Source organism: Syzygium oleosum, unplaced genomic scaffold, assembly GCF_021117445.2.
Source record: "Syzygium oleosum isolate NSW1041296 unplaced genomic scaffold, Sole_v2.1 Sole_v2.09, whole genome shotgun sequence".
NCBI lineage: Eukaryota > Viridiplantae > Streptophyta > Magnoliopsida > Myrtales > Myrtaceae > Syzygium > Syzygium oleosum.
In genome coordinates, this window is record NW_026607493.1 from 2,752,444 (window position 1) to 2,775,988 (window position 23,545).

The following is a 23,545-nucleotide window of genomic DNA, read 5'->3' on the forward strand; positions in this document are numbered from 1 at the left end:
TTGGTGTCGGTTATTTCGTGATCGAGATGGAGCTAAAGAGTTGACCAAATGCCACATTGTGCCACATTGACATCTTGAACGATGGAGCAAAGAAAGGAATTGAAAAAATGTTAAAAAAAATACGGTTCCCAGTTCCTTTCTCTCTTCATCTTCCCCCGTTTGAACGCAACTCTACGTCTATGGCCATCAAGGTTGTTGCCTCCCGCTCCGACGAGTCGCGATCCCCTCGGCGTTTAGAATGACTGATCTAGGCTCCAGCAAAGGGCGTGACCCGATTCCATATCCAAGTCATCAACAGTAACATTAACGAATGAATTCTGTTGTGATCATCATACCTTGCAGGCTGAGCGTGCAGGTTACATTTACATAGAATCATATGTAGGTTATTCCTAAAAATGGCAGAGAACCGTCGATATGTCCGAGTGGTCAAGGAGACAGACTTGAAATCTGTTGGGCTTCGCCCGCGCAGGTTCGAACCCTGCTGTCGACGTTATCATCCCTCCTTTTCCCTCCGAGTTTAACTGTTTTATAAAATAATATGAGAGGGAAGAAAACGGTGGCGGGGGTTGTTGAAGGAAAGCGCCATCCCACCCTCTCCAACCTCCGACCTTCCTTCCCATCAAATCTTGATCTGCTGCTGCTCATCGGCTCTCTCTCTGTTTCTCTCTCTGTCTCTTCTTCGATTCAGTCCAAAGCTCACATTGATTTGCTCGCTCCTTCATCAAAGGAATCACACCTTGCGAGTCGGCAAAACCCCGGTCGTCGGTTTCGTCTCGCTCTCTCTCTCTCTCGCTTTCTCCTCCCGCTGTTTCGGGCGAGATTCGTGCATGGGTTCAGAGATCAAGGTCTTCACCTTGGCCGAGGTGTCGGAGCACGGCAGCCCCGAGGACTGTTGGCTTGTCATCGAGGGCAAGGTCTGGTTCGTTCGTTCACGCGTCTCCAAAGTGAATGCGGTTTCTTTTCTTTTGCTCGTCCCTCTTGAAAAGTCTCGATTTTGCTTGATATGGACGATGGCCAGCTTACTGGTTTGTATCTGATCGGTCTGTATGCGAGTTTGATGTATGTGCGTACAGATTGGTGTAATTATTCGGTTTCAAGTAGTCGTGTCATTGCTGTGTATTGGATTTGAGATACGTTCCGAGTGAAACTGCCTATATGAGTGAGTGAGTTCGTATCTCGTGTGGAACGCCTCGTGTACTTTGACATTTTTCTTAGCTGCTTTGTCTTATTTCTGAATGATTTTTTCTTCCCTCGAGACTGCCTACCTAAAACTAAATCTCACCCGCCAATCACCTCTAGACTAGGTAAGACACGAGCCAAAGCTCGGTTGGGTTGCCTAAATTTGAGACTCTTTGCACTTGACTGTATAGGAAGCCCGATTCACATACGTGCGCGAGAAAGAACATTAGCCATCAGATTCAACTATCGTGGTTTCTATCAAAGTAAGATGTTTCATGTTATTGTCTTTTATGTTAATTCCCCGCTCCCGCATACTTATTCACTTGAAAGGTGTAACCCTGTTTAAAACCGCCTCAAACAGAACTGTGTAATGTACAACTTAGATACATCACGATATTGCCTCTTTAGCTACCCGTGCGGAAATCAGGTTATACAAAGCAACTGAAAGCTGCTGTTCTGTGTCTATTTTGGGCTGTCTTTTTAGGGGAATATTCACAAAGCAATTGAATGTATGTACGGTGATCAATATAGTTTTTGGGAGGGGAATAGAAGTTGAGGGTGCATATGTACTTGTGTTAAAATTATTTCTTATTCTCTGCTAAGTTGTAGCATTATCTATATAGGCTTTATTTGCAAGCTGGGCGGTAGATTTCATATGATGGTCTTGACTCATAATCTGTATTAGGCGCTTATCCTTGGCACTTCGGCTGCACAATTTTCTGGCTTTGTAATTGGGAAGCATCAACTATCTGGTCATTTCCCATTAATCATCGTTTTTATCTTTTGTGTTGCTCAATATATATATTCCACCACTCTTTAACATCCACCTTTAACTGTTGAGTTTTGGCTTTTCAAAATGTCTATAAGTTGCACTCACTTTAGGAGACTCGTGTTTTGAACGCGGACCTTAGGAGCTGCTGAAACATTACAAGGTAGTAAATACGAGGCTCCATTAGGTAAAATACTAAATGAAGAATTAGCTTGGACAGCATTCTTTCACTGCCTGGCTGGATTAAGTTTATTCAGTATGAGTCTATTTCAACATTCTTTAGGGCATGAGATTGAAAACCCTACTGCAACTTACTTTGTGGGTTTGGTTTTGTGCTATTTTGCTTTGATTTAGTCCACCATGTGCAATCTTTGAATGAATCATCATCAGAGTGCCACAAAGTGGTTTTGCTGTTTGAAGTATCACCATTGCTGGTTTTCTCACTCTATTTCGGTGGAGCATCAAATGAAACTTATTTTCACAAATTTAAATTGTCAGAACAGGTGTATGACGTGACTAAATTTTTGGAGGACCATCCTGGTGGTGATGAAGTGTTGCTGTCCGCCACAGGTATCTGTTATGTGTAAGAAGGCTTTGAATCAAAATTTTGTTCGACCTAGTGATAATTATGTTCTCGAGTTATTAACTACCGTGCCATTTACTGGTTATTATATGTGGATGATTGTAGGGAAGGATGCCACTGATGATTTCGTGGATGTTGGACATAGTAGCACCGCTAGAGCAATGATGGATGAGTTCTATGTCGGTGAGATTGATACATCAACTGTTCCCACCAAGACCGAATACACTCTGCCTAAGCAGCCTCACTACAACCAGGACAAAACTCTCGAGTTCATCATAAAGCTTCTTCAATTTCTAGTCCCTCTCCTAATATTGAGTTTGGCTGTCGGCGTCCGTTTCTATACAAATTCAACTTAATGTTTGAGAGCTCTTGAAGGAAGTTGTACTTTAAGAATAAGTGATATTGATCATCATTCCTTCCTTAAATTTTCCCTTTCTTTGATGGTCATGGTTGTGATTTAAAGTCCTCGATTCCCTCTCTGCAGGTTCTTTCTAAAGGATCAGTGTTTCTTGCTTTTGCTGTTGAGTATTGTATTGCAATGAAGAACTGTATTTTCCTCATCTTTCGCTGCTTCATCATGTTTTGTCTTAACTTAAATTCCCCGTGTACAACTCAGTAATGGGCCCTGTTCCTTCGATGCAGTCCTCTGAACCTTTTTCCAGATATTTGGCCTTTTTAGAGCTATTAATTTTGCCTAGGCTTAATTCAATGGATAGTATGGGCGTCTTGTAATCTTTTCTGGGCTCGACACGAATGGTGGATCTTTGCGCAGCTCGTTGAGACCGGTGTCAGAAGTTATTTGGGATCATCTCTGGTTAATTGTTATTGCCGGTCTGATCCATCCTTTTGCATGGTTCGAGATCTTTTTTGTTATGTCTAGCACAATGTCTCTTCTGCCCATTTAAGGCAATGGGAATCGCAACTTTAGGAAGTGACAGGTTAGTCTGGTGCCGTTGTGCGGGCTTGCGCATAAGGAAGGAAGGCGGGACTTCGGCTGTATCGATGTTGATCGCATTAATTCTTCTGTTTTGGGAGATTTATGAGCATACGGTTTTCATGTTTTTCTAAGCTGTGGGACTCGACATGGGACCAAAAAGGGACTCTTGTGGAGCAGACATTTTTCTCATGGCATGTTTAAGTAGTTTCCTTCCATTGTTCAACATTTTAAGGCAAGAAAGTTTGTCTGAGAGTTATAAGTCTCTTCCATTGCTTCTCTTCCCTGTAACTTAAATTTCGGTCCTCTTACTTATTTCCCCCCTTTTCAGTTAGAAAAGGTCTTGCAAAAGCTATGCTTCTTTCACTCTTCTTTGCTGGGCCTGAAGTGCTAAAACTGTAGTCAAAATGTTCAATTAACCTACAAATTCCTTGGAAAACATCTCGAATTGATTATATCGTTTGCTTCCAATTGCAAGTGCCCCAGACATTTTGGCTAATCTGTGGCCTTCATTGACTTGGTATATGGATATCTGTAAACTGTAAAGAGCAATATCTTCAAGGACTTCACCGCAGACGGAGAGAGTGTAAAAAAGGTGTGCATGATTTACGTTCCGTTTATGTTACAAAAAAGTTTCTATTTTGGGTCAATTTTCAATTTCACGCTTAAAAAAAAAAGGTCCACTTTCTTAGTCCCATCAAAGGCAAACCATCCATACTAGGATTAGGGGATTCACGAGAAATTACTTTCTTGTATTCTTGTTCGAAGTAGTTGGTCGAGTAAGAACCGAATCTGTAATCTCACTTTTCTTGAGGCACGAGATCTCTTTCGCTGCGCCAGTCACATCAATGGCTGTCGTTCTAACCAAATTACGCAGGACTTAGAGCAGGGCAAATTTAATCTCTCTCGACTTTCTTGCCAAACTCAAGGTAATAGCTATCAACTGAAAATACCAGACAAAACTAGCGGAGCCAAGCTGCCAAATGCTAGCAATTGTTGCAGATCATGTCATTGTCGTTTAAAAATAGATGGAAGAAAGTCATCCTGTGAATTTCCCCTCTAGCAGCCATTACTAGAACGATATTGTACAGCTGAACACTTCCATGCAAGACAGAAAACGTGCTAACTTTGGCAAATTATCTAAGACTAAATGCATTTAAACAGGATCAATCTGTTTTAACCTCTCGGAAAGGTTCTTATACAATATTTTAAGGAGGGAAAAAAGAAATTGACATAATCTCGTTGACTAAAAGTCCACAATGAACAAGAGAAGTCAATGTGAAGCACGTTGTCTGAAACGAAATCTGTCTTCGGTGGTTGTTTTCTATGCTGTGCCTGTTACAGCTCATTGCTTGTTTAGAAGCTTGCGCTGAGTTTCCACCCTTTCGGATAATTTAGAGTTTTGGTTGTTTCATTTTTTTGGCCTTTGATGAACTTTCTGGGCAACTCTCATTTTGGCTTGTCATTGATATTGTCCAAGAGCAAAAGAGAGAACCTTTGTTTGGCTCTTTCCCTGAAATTTCCAGGAAGGGCAACATGCGAAATTGGGAACTTCAAGTGATTATCCCTCCATTCTCTCTCATACCCACAAGGCCAGAGCCAAAGCTTTTTGGCAGAAACAAGGCAAAAGACAATGGACGATTGCTGCAATCTGGATGGTCTAGTTTGAATTTGATGAAATGTATGAATATATGGCACACTGGTTGTCTGCTTTTCATGTGTATGCACTGGAAAGGATAAGAGATAATTCTCTTGCAAAAGACAATGAATCTGACACACATGCCTATCTAATCGCCCTGAAAAGAGTCAAGATCCTTCTAAGAGGATGACTCTGGAATCTCCGTACGATGCCACGTATTCAAAAGATAAAAAAGCTGACAAAAAAAAATGATTAGTTGATAAGAACAAGCAGTAATGCTTCTCATAGACGCTCCTCTTGAACTCTCCTCCAGATTTTGTCACATTGTGCAGCGATATGACATATAAGAAGCAGAATTAGGACTCCGCCTTAATCTCCCTCCTCACTTCATCTTCATCAAGCCGCTAAAAGGAACAATTCCATGGGAGCATCAAGAAAGGACAAAGGTGTTCTGAAGTTGGTACACCCGGGCAGATTCGTGGAGACACTTAGAGAGCCAATCACAGCGGCGGAGGTCATGCAGAAGAATCCCAGGCACAGCGTCACTCGGCCCGATGTGTTTTATTTCCCTTGGGTCGTGGTCAAGCCCGAGTCCCTTCTGACTCCAGGAGAGGTGTTCTTCATCGTTCCTAACCGGACGATCCATCAGCTATTGAAAGGCAAAAGCAGCCATTACTGTATTCCTTCTTCGCAACAAATGGATCATCCCCGCCTCCAGGACCATCAGCAATTTGAGCTAGCTTTTCCTCTCAAGGAATGTGCTGGGATGACGCCTAAGCACCGGAACCAAGAAAGTTTTCCCAAGAGACTAATTCAGACCCTGTATCGTAGAAAGTCGAATCATTCCGAGGATTTGAAAATGGAATTCCCCAATAGGTGTAGGACAGAGTGTAGGACCGAGGGAATTCCCCGGTATGAAGATGACCAACAAGAATCTGAAAGACTATCTCAAGGAGATTCCACATTCGAAAAGAAAAGTTTTACCAAGAGATTATTTCAGACCATGTATTGTAGAAAGTCGTATAATGACAAGGATTTGAAAACGGAATCCCACAGTACGTATAGGACACAGCTTAGGACCGACGGAATTCCCCAGTATGTAGAAGACCAACAAGAAACTGAAAGACTATCTCCAGGAGATTTTACATTCGAAAAGACATGCTCCAAAGCCATAGATTTCTACTTGGGAAGCAGGAATATGAGCACAGAATTGCTAGAAAAAGATGCTGCAGTTGAATTAAACTGCCAGAAATACGGTATAGTGCTGAAATCATGTCTTAGGAAACCGGATAGTGCTCGTAAATCACTAAACCTTAAAGTGGCATTTGTCTTGCCAAACAGAGATGATGAAGCGGATGCTTCAGTTTCTTGAGCAGAATCCGGCAGGTTATTTAGTGGACTAGAACACCGATCTCACGTCTGCAATTTGTTCCCCACTCAGCCGTGGTCGAGATTCTTCGCAATTCCTCGTGATGGGCAGGGCTCTCTGGAATATACTGTTCTTTTAGTTTTGGTTTGTTTTGTTTTCAGTTTCCTTCTGGTGAATTTGTCCAGCACTGGGAAATATGATGCCGGATTGTCTTCATACAAATAACTCCATTTGGTCATTGATGTTATTGCATACAATAACACCTCGCCCTCAGCGATTTCATATACGTAACTTACTGCATCCTGTATTGTTCTTCACATGAAGATCAATCAGATTCAATGTATTCACCATCAAAGTAAATTCATTTAGCGGCATTCACATTCAAGAACAACTCTATCTACTAGGAATCACCAGCAATTCCACAATATGCCCAGTCTCCAACAAGAACAGTGAAAGAAGTTCCAGATTTTCATCTTCTTACCAATGGTTCTCCGTCACCGTCAATAGTAGCATAGTCCATGCTAGTAAATAATACTGAGGTTCCAAATGAAAGATGAAAATGGTATCATCTGGCTGGCCGGCCAAACAGGAAGGGGTATGAGGGGAAAAGAAAGAATCTTGAGCTAAGACGAAATGAATTAAAAGGTGTTGAGGAAAACTCCTATTGATTTTGAAGTTGACAAAACCTTTTATATTTTTGTAAATCTGATACTTGTTCTGAACAATTTTATTCAAGGTCTGTATATTCTGGAAGCTCAGAAGAAAGTTATTCAAACTTTACAAACCTGTCAAGTATGTTTTTGAAGACCCACATAATCTAGGTTCCGAGATTCGAGGCTGAAGTTATTCGGATGCGGATGCGAAGTAGAAGTTTTTCGAGATGCAAATGCGGACGAAGAAATTATTCGGACGCAGAAATTCTTGACGCCGAGACGCAGAAATTCTTCGACGTTGCACGCGAATTTCTTCGACGAGAATTTAGAACATATCACAACAGCTAGTAATCTGGCATGGATTTCACAGAAGGAATGTTCTGATTGTCTCAATCTGAATCAGATTGATTGACAAATCAAACATCACGACAAGAATGCATTACAACGGACAAAGCTCTACTTATGGAAACCAAGATTCGATTGTATGGGCGAGCGAGATCGCGGGATTCAGAATCTGTCAACCAACGGCTACTCAATCCTTATACAAATCTGTCCAAGGTGAAGATTGGAAGATGATCCTCTGAAAGCTGTCCAACGGCTAGTTTGGAAGTAGAGGAGTATTTAAGGAGATCAACGAGCAGCAGAAGGAAGAACAGAATCAAGAATCAACAAGTCCAAAGTCTGAGCATACTCCAATCATTTCTCTTGTCGTTCTGAGCAAAACATTAAGATCTTGAGGAATACTTTGTAAGAGTGATTGTGTGAGATAGAGAGTCCTATCATACACAAGAGTATTGACTCTCAGAAGTTGTAATTCCTCTTGATTACATAGTGAAATCCAGCCAGCAGGCTGTAAGCGTGGGAGAGTGGACGTAGGCTTGCTATAAGCCGAACCACTATAAACTTGTGTGCGTTTTTCTATCCCTTAACTCTTACTTTACATATCGCACATCAAGAGCACCGTCTATATAATCTGTCTTGAATCGAATTTTATTCGACTCTTCGTGATTTACTTTGTTTCCGCATAAATTTTCTAAAATTATTTTAGATCACCTATTCACCCCCCTCTAGGTGATCCTTGCTAGCTACATCAATTGGTATCAAAGCGAGGTTGCTCATTTATTGAAGTGTTTTACTTCTGAGCTAACGATCTATATGGCTAGCTATGGTGCTCTAGGGCTCATTGAAGGACAGAGCAACAACAGACCACCATATTTCGATGGCAAGGAATATAGTGTCTGGAAGAATAAGATGAAGGCATTCATAAAGTCAATTGATCACATGTAATGGGATGTCATCATCAGAGGAGTCAATCCAAGATCTTCTGGTTCAAAAGAAAAGGCAGAAGCAAGCATAACAACAGATCCTCCATTATCTCAAACTGAGATATCCAAAAGAGAAACTTTAGATTCCAAAGCAATTTATTCTCTCTATTGTGCTTTATCTCCTATTGAATATAAAAAAATTGCTGCTTGTGAATCAGCTAAGGAAATCTGGGATACTCTCCTTGTCACTTATGAAGGAACAGATCGAGCCAAGGAAACTCAAATCAATCTTTTGCTTGGTCAATATGAATCATTCAAAATGAAGCCTGGAGAATCAATTGCTGATTTGTATGACGGGTTTCGATATAGTAAACGGTCTTGCTTATCAAGGACAACCAGTTCGGATGCAATGAAAGTCAACAAACTCCCGAGAGGATCCGACAAATCGGTGGGATACCATCAAAACATCTCTTCGAGAAACACAAAGGATCAAGCCTCTATCGTGAATGAGTTAATTGGAACTCTTCAATCATATGAGACCGAGAAACGGAATGAGGAGATTGAATCCAAAGGTAATAAATCAATTGCTTTGAAGACTAACATTGATTCTGATGCAGATTCTGAAGATGAAGACGTTGATGATGAAGAACTAGCTCTCTTTATAAAGAAGTATAAGAAAATGAAGATCAAAGGAAGAAACCTCAAAGGTAAGAAGCCTTTTGAGAAGAAGAAATCTTTCGATGACACTGATAGATCGAAAGATGTTATATGCTTTCACTGTAAGAAACGTGGACATATCAAGCCAAATTGTCCACTTCGAAAAAGAAGACCAAGTTTGAGAAAGCAAAGAAGGCCTTAAAAGCAGAAACTTGGAGTGACACAGAGTGTGAAGACAGTGATGAAGATATCTCAAATTTCTGTCTAATGGCTAAGTCAGATTCAGACCTAGACTCAGATTCAGATTCTGATCCCAAAGTGGAAATTGAGGTAAAACATTCTGACATGCCTATTGAAGTATCAAATTACATTGATGAATTATGCTTTGAATTCAAGATCGCTCTTAAATGCATCTCTTCTTTGAAAAAGGAAAATTCATCACCGAGGCAACAGGATGTTTCACAAAAAGAGAAAATCGATTTCCTTCAAAAAGAATTTCATCAAGTCAAGGAAAGTCGAGATTTTCTTTCCAAAGAAAATGCGGTTTTGAAAAAGCAAGTTTCAGAAATTACTTCCAAGTTTTCAAAGGGTTCAGAAACCTTGAAGCATATCCTTTCTATTCAAATTCCTTACTACAACAAATCTGGTCTCGGATTTGTGAAGGAAAGTGATAGCTTGATTGATTTTCCAAAGGTCAAGGAGAGATTAAAACAAAGACCTCCTCGACAAGCTTATAAAAATCATTTCAAAAGGAATTTTGTAAAACCCGTTGGCCGAAGTGCACTCAGGTGCTCAAAATGTGGAGATCCACAACATTTTGAGAATGAATGTCCTAAGGTCTGGAGACCTGTTAGAAGAGATTTTGTTAAGACAGCGTATACTAATACTCAAGGACCCAAACAAATTTGGGTACCAAAGAAAGCTTGAGATGTTGTGATTTTTGCAGGTTACCACAAAGAGAAAAAGGAAGTGGTACCTAGACAGTGGATGTTCTAGACATATGACAGGAGATCCAAGCATATTTGCTGATCTACACAGTCTGAATGGTGGAAAAGTTTCTTTTGGAGGAAATACCAAAGGAAAAATTGTTGGCAAAGGAACAGTAGAAATTGGAGGACTTACAATCAATGATGTCTCTTTGGTGAAAGGACTCAACTACAACTTGATAAGCATAAGCCAACTATGTGATACAGGTTTCAGAATCAACTTTCAAGAAGATACATGCTCAGGGACAAGCAAAGATTCTTCTCAAACATTTACAGGGAGAAGACATGGCAATATCTATCTTCTAGATGTCAATCCAATCTCCACTCATTGCTTGATCTCAATCAAAGAGGATGAAGATTTATGGCATAGAAGATTGGGGCATATCGTATGAAACAAATCTCAAAGATCTCAAACAAGAAACCGGTTCGAGGTCTACCAGATTTGAAATACAAGAAAACAGAGTTATGCAATGCCTGTACTCTAGGAAAACAAGTAAGAAGTTCTTTCAAGTCTATACATCATGTTTTCACTAATCGTGCTTTGCAGCTTCTTCATATGGATCTATTTGGACCAACCGAACACGTAGTATTGGTGGTAAGAAATATTGTTTAGTCATTGTTGATGACTTCACAAGATTTACTTGGGTATTCTTCCTTGCTCATAAAAATGAAGCACTTTCATATTTTTCAAAATTTGCAAAAAGAGTTCAGAATGAAAAGGGCTATTCCATTTCCAGCATTAAAACTGATCATGGGGGAGAATTTGAAAATCAAAGTTTTTCAAACTTTTGTGAGGAAAATGGCTTTCAACACAATTTTTCTACTCCTTATACACCAGAACAAAATGGTGTTGTGGAAAGGAAAAATCGTTCTTTGCAAGAAATGGCAAGAACTCGTTGATTGAAAGCAAAATTCCTTTTCATTTACGGGCGGATGCGGTTTTACAAGATGTTATATCATTAATGAGCTTTTCTCGACCTATTCTTGAGAAAACCCCTATGAGCTCTTCAAAGGTAGAAAGCCCAACATTTCATATTTTCGAGTGTTTGGTTGTAAATGCTATATTCGAAAAATCCAAATGACCGCACCGGTAAGTTTGATGAGAAAGCGAGATGAAGGATTTTTCCTTGGATATTCTACTTCAAGTAAAGCATACAGAGTCTTCAACAAGAATTCTCAGACTGTTGAAGAATCAATGAATGTAAAGTTTGAAGAAAATATTCAGACTCACAGAGATGAATCTGAACCATCTCCCAACATTCAAGATCTATCAGAAGATCATCAACAATCAGTCTCAGAAGGACAAGAAGATATAATACAGACTCAACCAGAAAGTTCAGAGTCTGCAGATTTTCAGAAGGAAAGATTTGACAAAAGCGGAAACATAAATACAGTCATCCGAAGAACCTCATCATTGGAGAAATAGAAGATGGCATCAAGACAAGATCCAAACACAAAGAGAACATCGCAACTTGGCATTAATATCGAAATAGAACCAAAAGAAGTTGGTGAAGCCTTATCGGATGAAAGCTGGATCGATGCTATGCAGGAGAAACTTCAGCAGTTCAGAATCAATAAAGTTTGGGAGCTTGTGCCAAGACCCAAAAATTATCCAGTCATTGGAACAAAATGGGTATTCAGAAACAAACTGGATGACAAAGGGAAAGTTACAAGAAACAAAGCAAGACTGGTTGCAAAAGGCTATTCTCAAGAAGAAGGCATAGATTATGATGAAACTTATGCACCGGTTGCAAGATTAGAAGCCATTCGGCTACTATTAGCTTATGCTTGTTTCCATAACTTTAAATTGTTTCGGATGGACGTGAAAAGTGCTTTTCGAATGGATATATCAAAGAAGAAGTATATGTGGAACAACCACCAGGTTTCAAGAACCTAGAAAGGCGATTATGTCTACGGACTCAAGAAGGCTCTTTACGGTCGAAACAAGCACCCGGAGCTTGGTACGAAAGGTTAAGTAATTTCCTTTCGCAAAATGGTTTTACCAAAGGTAAGGTTGATACAACTTTATTCGTTAAGAAAAGGGTAAGGATTTCCTACTTGTTCAAATTTATGTTGATGATATAATTTTTGGATCCTCTAACGAACTCGCTATGCAAAGAATTTTCAAAGAATATGCAGAATGAGTTCGAGATGAGTATGATGGGGGAATTATCATTCTTTCTTGGCCTTCAAGTGAAACAAACCAAAGATGGTACATTCATTTGCCAAGAGAAGTATGCAAAGGAGATTATCAAGAAGTTTGGATTACAGAATTGCAAGAAAACAGACATCCCCATGTCTTATTCATCCAAACTGGACAAAGATGAAACTGGTAAAAAGGTTGATCAGAAGGTATATAGAAGCATGATAGGTTCTTTATTATATCTAACTGCATCTCGACCTGACATTCTTTTTAGTGTCTGTATGTGTGCGAGATTTCAATCGGACCCAAGGGAATCTCATTTTTCTGCATAAAGAAACGAATAATCAAATACGTTGGAACATATCCAATGTTAGGTCTTTGGTATTCCAAAGATTCGATTTTACTCTTCTTGGATATTCGATGCTGATTTATGGATGTAAAGTGGACAGGAAAAATACTTGGTACATGTCAACGCTTGGGAATATGTTGGTATCTTGGTACTCAAAGAAGCAGAATACGGTTGCACTTTCTACGCAGCGAATATGTAGCATTGGGAAGTTCTTGTGCACAGATTTCGTGGATGAAGCAAAGAATAACAAGACTTTGATATTGAAGAATCAAATGTTCCAATCAAATGTGACAACACAAGTGCAATCAATTTGACAAAGAACCCGATTCTTCATTCTCGAGCTAAGCATATTGAAATCAAGCATCACTTTATTCGAGATCATGTTCAAAATGGTGATGTAAATATTCAATTCATTGATTCTAAGAATCAATTAGCTGATATATTTACAAAACCTCTTGATAAATCTTCATTTGAATTCATAAGAGACAAACTGTGCATCACTTATCCATTTTCCTGAAGTGTTTGATAGACAGGAATTTTTCAGACTCAAGTAATCTCAGTCTGAACATTTTTCAGACTCACAATGAAAGGTACGTTCACTATTCAAATTTTGGCGGGTATATTTTTGGCATGTTTGACAGGATATTTTTATAATCGTTATTTATGGAAGCAAATCAGGTATGTATTCTAATTTATCTGATAAATTGTGCTTAATATATTGTTACGATATCATCCTGTTTTGTTAAGCTTCCAAGAGTATTTTTTTCTTCCTACTTACTTGGGATATCTTTTTATTTTCTAAAAGTAACTTTACTTTCCAAAAATTACCCATCTCCCTTTTAAACCCGTCCTTCTCTTTTCGAAACCCTATCAGTACGATCTTTTACTCTCAAAACTCTTCCGATATTCGAGACTCTCCTCTTCTTCCTCCAAAGATCGAAACTTTCGTCTCCAAAGGTGATCATAATGCCGGTCAAGATGGTGGCCCGTAGAAGATCGTCCCGTATTCTAAATCAAGACTCAAAGTCTATCGCATCGGCGGAATATTTGGAAGTTTGGACTGGGCCGATCATCCCTGGACCCTTCGTAGCGTCAACACCTCAGCGATCGTCTCCTCCAAAATCATCTGGTACAACTGATTTTCGGTTCAAAAGCATTAAATATGTGTGGGAACACTATCAAAGGTTGAAAAGGTTCAATGCCTCTGAGTCGGCTCTTCGTGCTTGTTCGAAAGACAACAATCTTCGCTCCGAAACTCATCTTGTGGAAACCTATTCGACTCGCACTAAACGGACAAGTTCCAACCACCTCTACCCCACTAGAAACTTCCTCCGAAAGGGCAAAGAAAAAGTTGGAGAAGCTTCAACTCCTTCTGAGAAGAAATCGGTCCATGTAAGCCCTAAGTCTTCTAGTGCGTCAAAATTTGTTGTTCCCGATGATGATGCACGATTTTTTGAGACTTTTGAGATCAAGGTTGGAATAGCATCTGGTTTGCACGAACAGGATGCTTATTCGAAAACGCGCATCGATGTACTACAAGATGTTACTTGCTAGAGGAGTAATGAACAATAGGACTGTAGATTTTGAATACTTGGAGAAAGCCGGTATTTCTGTACAGCACCTATTTGAGCAATTAGGGATTTATGAATTCGTCTTCAATCCGCCCATACTTATGCGAATTGATTGCCTACTTTTATTCCAATCTTTCAATTCGTCACCAAATTGGATTCATTTCTTGTTGGTGATAAGAAGGTTGACTTAAAGGCGCATGAGTTGGCTAAGATCATTGGAGCCAAACACTCCACTTTTACTCCATTGGCAGTGAATCTTGAAGAAGCTTCACAGGTAGCTTCTGAAAATTCAGACTTTGCTCAAGGATCCAAGCGGCATCTCTCTTATTCGACTTATCCGAAGATCGTGATCTTACATAAGATCATAATAAAAGCTTGAAGCCTAAGGATGCCTCAAAAGCGATCGTCAAAATCGGAGATCAAGCTCATCGGGCTATCTTGACAGGTCAACTTTTTCTCTCCCTCACCTCATTATATTCCATATGTACAGAGCATTACAGAAGGATAAAGGTCATTTGCCATATGGAGCTTTAATCTCTCGAATCTTCATGTTTCTAAATCTATCTATTCCTGGTGAGTTGCAAAAAACTATGCTTCCTCGTATGTTTGTTGGAGAACGAATGCTTTCCAAAATGAAAAAATTTGAAGATATGAGGGAAAGAGTAAAAGGAAAGGAGGCTGAAAAGTCACAGGCAAAATCGGTTGGCAAGAAAGTTCGAAAGAAAAGGAGGAAAGGAAAAGAACAAGTTCAGCCAACAAGCAGCCTAACTCTCCTACCCCAATAAAAGTGTATAGCAAAAAGCGTAAAATTCTTCTGCAAGATGAAAATGATGAAGCAGAAGCTGAACACTTTGCAACAGGAGGATCAGAACATGTTGCTGAACCAGATCCCAAGGGTTCAGAATCCATTCCTGCAGAACATGCTTCGAAGATCCATCACCTGTTCGGGGAGTTTCCACGGAATCGCTACGGGCACATCGGTCCGAGGAAGCTAATGTCCAAGATCGGCCATCCGAAATTCGAACATCCTCTCTCTTCGCTTGAGATTAAAGACAAACAAGTCGCTCTAGAACAACAAATGCAGAATCCACGAACATTGTTGAGGAAAACACCAAGGCTCAACAACTTCAGGCAGCAGCAGATAAAGCAGCATTAGAGGAAGCCATTACTATGTGCTCATCCAACATGGATAAGGCCATAAGTCAATGCAGTTCAAAGATTGAGGAGGCTGTCTCAATATTGGAAAATTTTCAACCGATTCGTACTCCTAAGAAATAGCCCGTTTTTCAACTTTTCTCTCAATTTTTTGGTCCGTAATATATCTCATACTTTTTGTTAGATCGATTGATTACTTAATTTCAATGCAATATTCTGTCTATTATTATTCTTTTTGTTGATGACAAAAAGGGGGAGAAATTTTGTGCGATTTGCGGGTTATATTCAAAGGAAGAAAGACACGGATATCAACGAGTTTGCTCTTTCAATCTCGTGTTTCATGAGCTTAATCTGTTTATTTATTTTCAAAATAATTCAATTGCAAGAAAGTTTTGTCACCATCAAAAAGGGGGAGATTGTTGAGGAAAACTCCTATTGATTTTGAAGTTGACAAAACCTTCTATATTTTTGTAAATCGATACTTGTTCGAACAATTTTATTCCAGTGTGTATATTCGGAAGCTCGGAAGAAAGTTATTCGACTTTACAAATCAAGTATGTTTTTGAAGACCCACATAATCTAGGTTCCGAGATTTAGACGTGAGTTATTCGGATGCAGTATGCGAAGTAGAAGTTTTTCGGATGCAAATGCGACGAAGAAATTATTCGACGCAAAATTCTTCAGACGCGACGCAGAAATTCTTCGACGCCAGCACGTTGAATTTCTTGACGTTGAATCTGTAACATATCACAACAACTAAGTAATCCGGCATGGATTTCACTGAAGGAATGTTTCGATTGTCTCAATCAATCGATTGATTGACAAATCAAACATCACGACAAGAATGCATTACAACGGACAAAGCTCTACTTATGGAAACCAAGATTCGATTGTATGGGCGAGCGGATCGGCGGGATTCGGAATCGTCAACCAACGGCTACTCAATCCTTATACAAATCTGCCAAGGTGAAGATTGGAAGATGATCCTCGAAAGCCGTCCAACGGCTAGTTTGGAAGTAGAGGGGTATTTAAGGAGATCAACGAGCAGCAGAAGGAAGAACGGAATCAAGAATCAACAAGTCCAAAGTCCGAGCATACTCCAATCATTTCTCTTGTCGTTCGAGCAAAACATTAAGATCTTGAGGGATACTTTGTAAGAGTGATTGTGTGAGATAGAGAGTCCTATCATACACAAGAGTATTGACTCTCGAAGTTGTAATTCCTCTTGATTACATAGTGAAATCCACCCCAGCAGTAAGCGTGGGAGAGTGGACGTAGGCTTGCTATAAGCCGAACCACTATAAACTTGTGTGCGAGTTTTTCTATCCCTTAACTCTTACTTTACATACCGCACATCAAGAGCACCGTCTATATAATCTGTCTTGAATCTGAATTTTATTCAGACTCTTCTGTGATTTACTTTGTTTCCGCATAAATTTTCTAAAATTGTTTTAGATCACCTATTTACCCCCCTCTAGGTGATCCTTGCTAGCTACATCAAAAGGAACCAAAAGAAGGATAGAGATCGAGCAACTGATTGGTGCGTGGAAGATTTCGATTATAGAGCAATCTTTGTTGAGTGCACCAGTGACGTCTGAAACAAAATCAAACCTATGTAGTGAAGATAAGACATTGATAATACCTGGTCAACCATAACTCAATGGCTCAAATCTTGAAAAGATGTTTTTAACTAGGCTTATGTATAGGCTCAAATTTTGGGCTCCCTCTTGGAAATTGTGTATCACGCCATTCTAAAAAAACACCGAACTGCATTCTATGTTCTGCATATAACAGATGAATTCAAACAAAGAGGTGGAGCTGTATTCAATCAAAGCCACCTTCTTCAATACCTTTACAATGAAAAAATGTCATTCACTCAAGCTTGGCACATAGCACTTCTGTCTATACAATGTGCTAAGAAGAAATGGCAAAAAGAAAAAGGAACAGGTCACCAAAAAGCAGACTGGCATGTTACTCCCAAAAACGACGGGCCCAATTTAACTTAGTCTGTGCTTGCACAGGTTCTCTCGATCACCTTGGAATCTGTTCTGTGAGAGTGCCTCGAGGGAGAGCTCGATCCTCTGGAAGAACTGTGTCCAAAGAGGCTCAACTTGCCTATCTTCTTCGAGAACGAACTCATGAACTTCCGGGAATTGGATTTCGCCATGTCCCTCTTCATGCAAACATGTTCCTTTTCCAGATCATTGAGTCTCATCCTCAATCGGGCAAGCTCAAGTTTCAGTTCCCGATTCTCGCGCCTTAGTGAGGCGTAGTTGTCTCGAGGAGACATTGCAGCACTGAGCGCTCCGCTGCTGATCCGCCATGACTGGTGGTGCATCGGCTTGGGATCTTCCTCGTTGTAGGAGACGCACAAGGAATTCCTTAGCCTTATTTGCTCAAAGTAGAGGACCTGGACTATGGATTGCAAAGGAAGGCGCTCGTTCTGTGCAGCATGAGCCCCGGCTTCTTGCGAGAGCTTCTGGAAGTCGATCAGCTTGCAGAGCTTCTTCCTGTCTGATTCTGACAAAGACTGATGAGCCTGAAAAAATTGAATTGTTACAAAGATATCAGGTGCACTGTATCATTATTGAACTATGAACACATCGGACATTACTATTTTTGTCCAAGCTAGTGTTGCCAAAACTTTTTATTCTGTCTGTTATCTGTTCTACAAGCAATGCCATTGTTCTCATGGGATCGTGATTCTCATAAGGAGGTGACTGAACAGAATTAATTCATTCGTCGAGTAGACATTCATGCTAGAACTACTGAGCTCGTTTCGTAATTAGTTTTAAGCAGTGATTTCAAAGCACTCCTTATATAAACTTATGCTCGTGAATGTACTAAAAGATCAAAATGCATACTTTGAGGTAGATGTCCACAGCTCGGTATAAACCATCGTGGACAGTACGTGCATGTGCCGGTAAAGATTCGGCAATGACCATGAACTTGCTGAGCTTGAGGTTCGCGTCGGGAGCAATTTCTGCTAGGTAGTTATCCACTAGTTTCGCGACCTTAAACAGTGCACTTTGAGAGGGAGAACGAGGACCTTCCGATTCAAACACTGAGGCGTCATCCTCCAATTCGTCTTCTTCGCTGTCATCTTGTTGTGAGAAGTTCACCAAGATCCTATGAACCGTATCGACATCGAATAAAGTATCGCCGGCATGCCGAAACAACGGGATCAGAAGGTCATCGAGAGTTGCAACATCTAACTGGGACCCGATCCTGCGCTCCAGATCAAGCCTGCAAGCGACACTGCAATCGAGCATCACAGCGCTCCGTAAAAGCCCAAAGAGGAAACTTAAAGGCACAGCTTGTTTCTCAACGGGCAAGAGGCTTATAATAGTCTCGACCACGATTTTCTCGTGCTCCATCGTGTTGGATACTAACAAATCGGCCTTCTGCTGGTTAGATAAATTCCATAAGCTGGATTTTCTCGTCAACTCCTTTTGAGCATAGTTCATGAGAGATGCACCGATGCTTTCAGGACGGACCCCGCGACACTTCATCGCCATTATGACGCGTTGATACAAATCCACCCGGAGATTGGAGATGTCATCTATCCACCAATCACCCTCGCATTTTACTTGCTTGCTCATGTGAAGCCTCCCAGAGCTACTGTATTCTAGCCGTGAAAAGCTCGAAGCTATTTGCTCAGCACACGCCTTTGAGGCTATTGCATCCACACAGCGACTCACTATTTTGAGCTCGTCGGCTAGAGGAAGCAAGTTTTCACATTGCTGCAACACTTCGACGCTCATCTCAAGGTTCTTACAGATGATTGTCTCGAGATACTCTTCAGCCCTTGAGCCAAGGTTGTCTTTGGAATATTCCTCGTTCATTTCAAGGTAGTCGGAGACACAGCAAAGCTGAGCCACATTCAATGTAGTGATCTCGAAGTTGATCCCATAGCAGAACTTCGCAGCTAGCTCGAACGAATCAGCACCTCCTGGTAGGTTTAGAAGCTCTATTCTCGAGATGTCCGTGTCTCTGTGCTCGGCAACTAACTTTCGGATTTTTCCACAGCGGGAAACGAGAGGGAACTGAATAGAAACCCAACGAGTTAGGAGTCATTGAAATCGTGGAACTAAAGTACGACAGCACAAGGAATGTCATCGACAACAAAACTGAGTAAAAGTTTCAGAAAGAACCGCAAAAATCTGACCTTGTGCAGGGCAAATGTTCCCCCTCCAACGTCCAGCGTGATATCGCTGGGAACATCTCGGAAAATCCTACAGAAGAAACAGTCAAACATTGAGAAAACTTAAGAAGTTATGGCACAAAATTGAAACCTAAGGCTGACTGTTTCTAAACCATTGAGCAAATCATTCAAATGATACCTATCTGTGTCTTCCAATTGCCATTGGCAGATATGAGAGCGGTCTTTGTTGTGATGGTATTAGTAAAATGTTTTTGTACTGGACACTACCAATTGTAGTTCCATTCAGGGGATCACAATCGAGGCACAAATTGAAGCTAAGTAGCAAAAGATAAAACATTCGTTGGACAAAGAACTGTATCTCGGACGGGTAACAAGGGGAATTCATTCAAAATCACTCGGGGTCAGTAGATTTTCGGAATTTTATAGCGAAGTAAGAATTCCTTGGGAAAAAGAAAATGGCCCAGCAAGCTCTCTGATGATACATCATCAAGCCCTGACATGGTGGAAACTTGTAGAGCTAAACCCACTTAATATACACCAGACCCTCACTCTGACCATAAACACAAGTACGAGAGGAAGAACGCTCAATGCATGTTCTCATCGCACAGCAACAACATGAACATCGATTCACAAGTTTTCTATTCAACAATCAAAACTACACCAAATTTACAAAAGCTTCCAGCATCAAGAAGGAGGAAGAAATGAACCAAAAATAGAAAAAAACACAAGGCAAGAGGAGGAGGAGAAGTGAAGGTACCATTCACTGTATCTTTGCCTTGAAGACTTGGCTAGTGACATCTGATTCTGCTGCTGCTGCTGCTTGTCACTGCGGTCCATGGACGCAGAGGAAACTCGAAGAAGGAAAGAAACTAGAAAATGCCAAGAACGAGGGAAGACACTAGAAACGAAAAGAAAGTTGTTGGGTTTGAGTTGAAAGAGAGAGAGAGAGAGAGAGTGAAGAAGCAGAGGAAAGAGACAGAGCATCCAGTTGTAGATGTTTGTGTGATGGCGAGCTTCTCCTCTGGTCATTCTCGCCAAGCAGGCGGTGGTGCCAACACTTTCAAAACTGTTGCGGATTGGCAATCTTCCAAAGCAAATCGGGGCCTCCTCTTTTTGCTCGGTGGGTCATGATCATGGTCATGGTCATCCCATCGCCTTCCAAATCCCCATCTTTGAAAACGATTACATTTTCCACGGTTTGATTAATTTCATGTTTCGACAGTGAAGAATTTGCCTTAATTGCACGTATTCCGAGGTTTGAAGCCTGTAAAGAGAGGCCTCCAGGAAACAAAGACATATAAACATGGGCGGTGCTTGTAACTTTGTTTTTATCAGGGAGAAAGTCAAAATCAAGGGGAGGAAAAAGAAGGCGGGAAAAGGGAACAAAAGTGGTTATTATAGTTTGACAACTTTGTCATCTTTTACTTTTTGTTCCCCCCCTCTCAAAAGAAAAAAGGGGGAAAAAAAAAGTCAAAATAACGGTTAAATACTATTAAATTATAAATACCATTCGGTCGGTTATAAAAACAAAATTTAAGAAAAAAGGATCTTTAATCTGTTTATGAAATTATACCACTTGATGCATTATCGGAAAAAAAAAAAGAACTTGATTTCTCTTCGCATATTCAACAGCATTTGCATTTGTGTTAATATTTCGAAGACCGTTGTGAAAACTGTCATTTTCATATCGATGTGAGACGAAATAGAAGATTGGTACGAGCATTTCAGATCTGCTTCAAAAACTATTGTCGATATCATGTTGCAAGCAAAGTATACATGGCAATTTGCTAAGTGTGATGAGTGAGCTTTGATGATTTCTTTAGGAAATGTCAACAACATTCATGGATCTCTTATCAATTTCATCATTTTTCAGAATGATTATCACTTGATAGCTTGGGTTGCTTGTTGTGGTGAGACTTGAGGGTTTTCTCACTTTGATATGAAATTAAGGTGTTTTGGATGACTTTCCCTTTAACTTTTCGAACCCAAGGTTAAACATAATTATCGATGCACGCACTACTAATCTTATTAAAACCCACTAAATTATCTAATTCTGAAACCATTTGCACTTGGTGATACAGAAAATTGGATTTGTGCCTTGTGCCGAATCCACGGGCACGTCCACATCTTAATCGATACCCCGACCTCACTTGAAGTCGATTACCACGCATGAAAAAATTGGAAAGAAAGAAAAACCCCACTTAACTCAGTCTGTAATATTCACCAAACGAAATCCAAAACGAGGATGAAGGTGCCTGTAGTATGGAGATCTTCGGGCATATACAAGTAAGTCAAACTCGTATACTTATACCACCGTCTACAATCCCATTAAGCTTTACTCTTCCTTTTCTCCTTTTTGTTTTTTACCAAATCATAATAATCTTTTTCACTAAACAGTAGTTTTCCGCTCGATGCTCCGGAAAGGCACTGACATTTTTATGTCAGAGAAAATGCATGAATCGCTTGGTGTTTTTGCCTCGTATTCTGCAACCCTCAGTAGAAACGATACGAAAGTTTTCTACTTTTTGTATTGCCTTTTATCTTTAATTACCTCTGATTTCCAGGCACGCTTTTAGGGGCACAATGATTGGTGCATGTCGTGTTCGCCATGATTGCTCCCCCCCTTTCACCAATTTACCTTTGACAACAAAAAGATTGCCATGAAATTTGGATTTTATCTTTATCTTTCGGCTTTTGGCCATGTTTGCAGCATCCTATGAGAAGAAAATGTAAAGGAAAACACCCAAGAACTTATATTATCTTCTTCTTTTCGTCTCACAAAAATTTTGAATTCGATCGATGATAAAGAAAGAGAACTCTTGATTCAGATTTTGAAATTTTTTGCTCGAATTACCATCGCTTCCATTTTCCCAAACATAGCCTTAGCTCCGTCCGAATTTCCAATATAGTTTCGTGCCTCGAACTTGTACTATCGCAAATACACAATTTCCCGAAAATTTCTTAGAATTCCTCGTAAAGGGCACGCCTATGACTCATGGGGTTAGTATGGTGCACAGGAAAATTAATCCAAAATAACCTAATTGCTACACCCAAAAAGAAGATCATAACTTTGGACTTGTCGTTCAAAATTGGAACAAAACAGGGAAACTAATTTTGACTCAAATGAATTCATTGTTTAATCCCAAATTGAAACATTTTCTGCTTTTTACCTCCCCATAATAAAGCAAGACCAAGTGCATACATCTCAAATTAGACTCTTGTGTGAAGTTTCTGTTTAGCCTTTTATATGGGTTACCTTTTACATGTAGAAAACAAGACCAGAAAAGGGTCCATGAATGAGGAGGGGAAAAGGGAAAAGCAATAAGAGTTTCTGCTAAAGCGAATAAAACGCTTAGGGATCATGAAAAAGCATTTTACGTGACAGATATACAATGTGACACCGATAACATGGTGTGATCGACCAATCGTTGTTACTCGTGCATTATTGATCTTATCCTATTTTTTACCATGTATATGTGAACCGTTTTATTTTGATCGATCATATGAAATGTCGCTGTCAAGCTACGTATCTGTCGCATCAAATAGCTTCTTAGGTTTAAAGAGATAACTAGACTCCCCTCCTTTTCTCGAACAAGGTGTGGCCACTTTTCTCTTTTTATTCTTGCATGATTATCCACCATAAATGGTGGGTCATGGCCTTAGATTACCCATTCCCATAATTTACGTTATATGATATCATTTGAAATGATATCCCTCCCACTATCACCCCCCCATCCCCCCTTTTTTCATGTAGATGAGAACAAAACGCCTGTGTTCAAAGTCAAAAGAGGCCTCTGGAGCCATTTTCAGCAGTTAAAATGCATGCTCATAAAGTGCGAAATGTACGGGGGACCATAGCATTTGCCCAATGGTCGCGAAAAATAGACAGTCGTTGATATCGGGTCGGACCGGTAAATAAGAAAACGCCGACAACCCCGATCAATTGATTATGGTTTGAAAAAAGAAACAAGGTAATTCTGAGTTGGGTAGCTCGAAATGATGATTACGAGAACACCGGAACATGTCGGCTTTACTGCTTGTAAATGATTGGTGAAGCTATCTTGACTTGTATCTCGCAAATCAAATCTCAGTGCACAAAACATATATCTGATTCCAGTCTTTTTTGTT

The 23,545-nt window shown here is 40.1% G+C and overlaps 2 protein-coding genes and 1 non-coding gene across 5 annotated transcripts; 2 read left to right on the forward strand and 1 right to left on the reverse strand.

Annotated features, from left to right (window-relative positions):
- Window positions 1-408: 408 nt before the first annotated feature.
- On the forward strand, window positions 409-490 carry TRNAS-UGA (transfer RNA serine (anticodon UGA)). Its single transcript has one exon. It is a non-coding gene; the product is annotated as a tRNA-Ser (tRNA).
- A 33-nt stretch (window positions 491-523) lies between these two features.
- Window positions 524-3,091, forward strand: LOC115690573 (cytochrome b5-like). 3 transcript variants are annotated; one of them, XM_056314238.1, is made up of 3 exons: window positions 524-914; window positions 2,447-2,518; window positions 2,637-3,091. In XM_056314238.1, exons 1-3 carry the CDS (start codon window positions 539-541, stop codon window positions 2,885-2,887), a joined length of 699 nt encoding a protein of 232 aa, XP_056170213.1. In that variant the 5' UTR covers window positions 524-538; the 3' UTR covers window positions 2,888-3,091. The 3 variants fall into 3 exon arrangements, with proteins under 3 accessions (XP_056170213.1, XP_030472833.2, XP_056170214.1); XM_030616973.2 differs by having other exon boundaries at window positions 684-914; window positions 2,452-2,518; XM_056314239.1 differs by lacking the exon at window positions 524-914 and adding an exon at window positions 945-1,159.
- A 13,960-nt stretch (window positions 3,092-17,051) lies between these two features.
- LOC115662024 (BTB/POZ domain-containing protein At5g48800) lies at window positions 17,052-20,579 on the reverse strand. Its single transcript, XM_030584195.2, has 4 exons — window positions 20,175-20,579; window positions 19,421-19,487; window positions 18,117-19,298; window positions 17,052-17,791 (listed from the first exon to the last, which is right to left on the reverse strand). The coding sequence occupies exons 1-4, from the start codon at window positions 20,444-20,446 to the stop codon at window positions 17,255-17,257; spliced, it is 2,058 nt and encodes a 685-aa protein (XP_030440055.2). The 5' UTR covers window positions 20,447-20,579; the 3' UTR covers window positions 17,052-17,254.
- Window positions 20,580-23,545: the final 2,966 nt, after the last annotated feature.

Coding starts and splice junctions, on each gene's coding strand:
- LOC115690573 (XM_056314238.1), top strand. CDS start 539: ATGAGAGGGAAGAAAACGGTGGCGGGGGTTGTTGAAGGAAAGCGCCAT. Junction 915..2,446: donor GGCTTGTCATCGAGGGCAAG/GTCTGGTTCGTT, acceptor TTAAATTGTCAG/AACAGGTGTATGACGTGACT. Junction 2,519..2,636: donor AGTGTTGCTGTCCGCCACAG/GTATCTGTTATG, acceptor GGATGATTGTAG/GGAAGGATGCCACTGATGAT.
- LOC115662024 (XM_030584195.2), bottom strand. CDS start 20,446: ATGACCAGAGGAGAAGCTCGCCATCACACAAACATCTACAACTGGATG. Junction 19,488..20,174: donor AGGCAAAGATACAGTGAATG/GTACCTTCACTT, acceptor TTTCTTCTGTAG/GATTTTCCGAGATGTTCCCA. Junction 17,792..18,116: donor CTGTGGACATCTACCTCAAA/GTATGCATTTTG, acceptor CAATTTTTTCAG/GCTCATCAGTCTTTGTCAGA.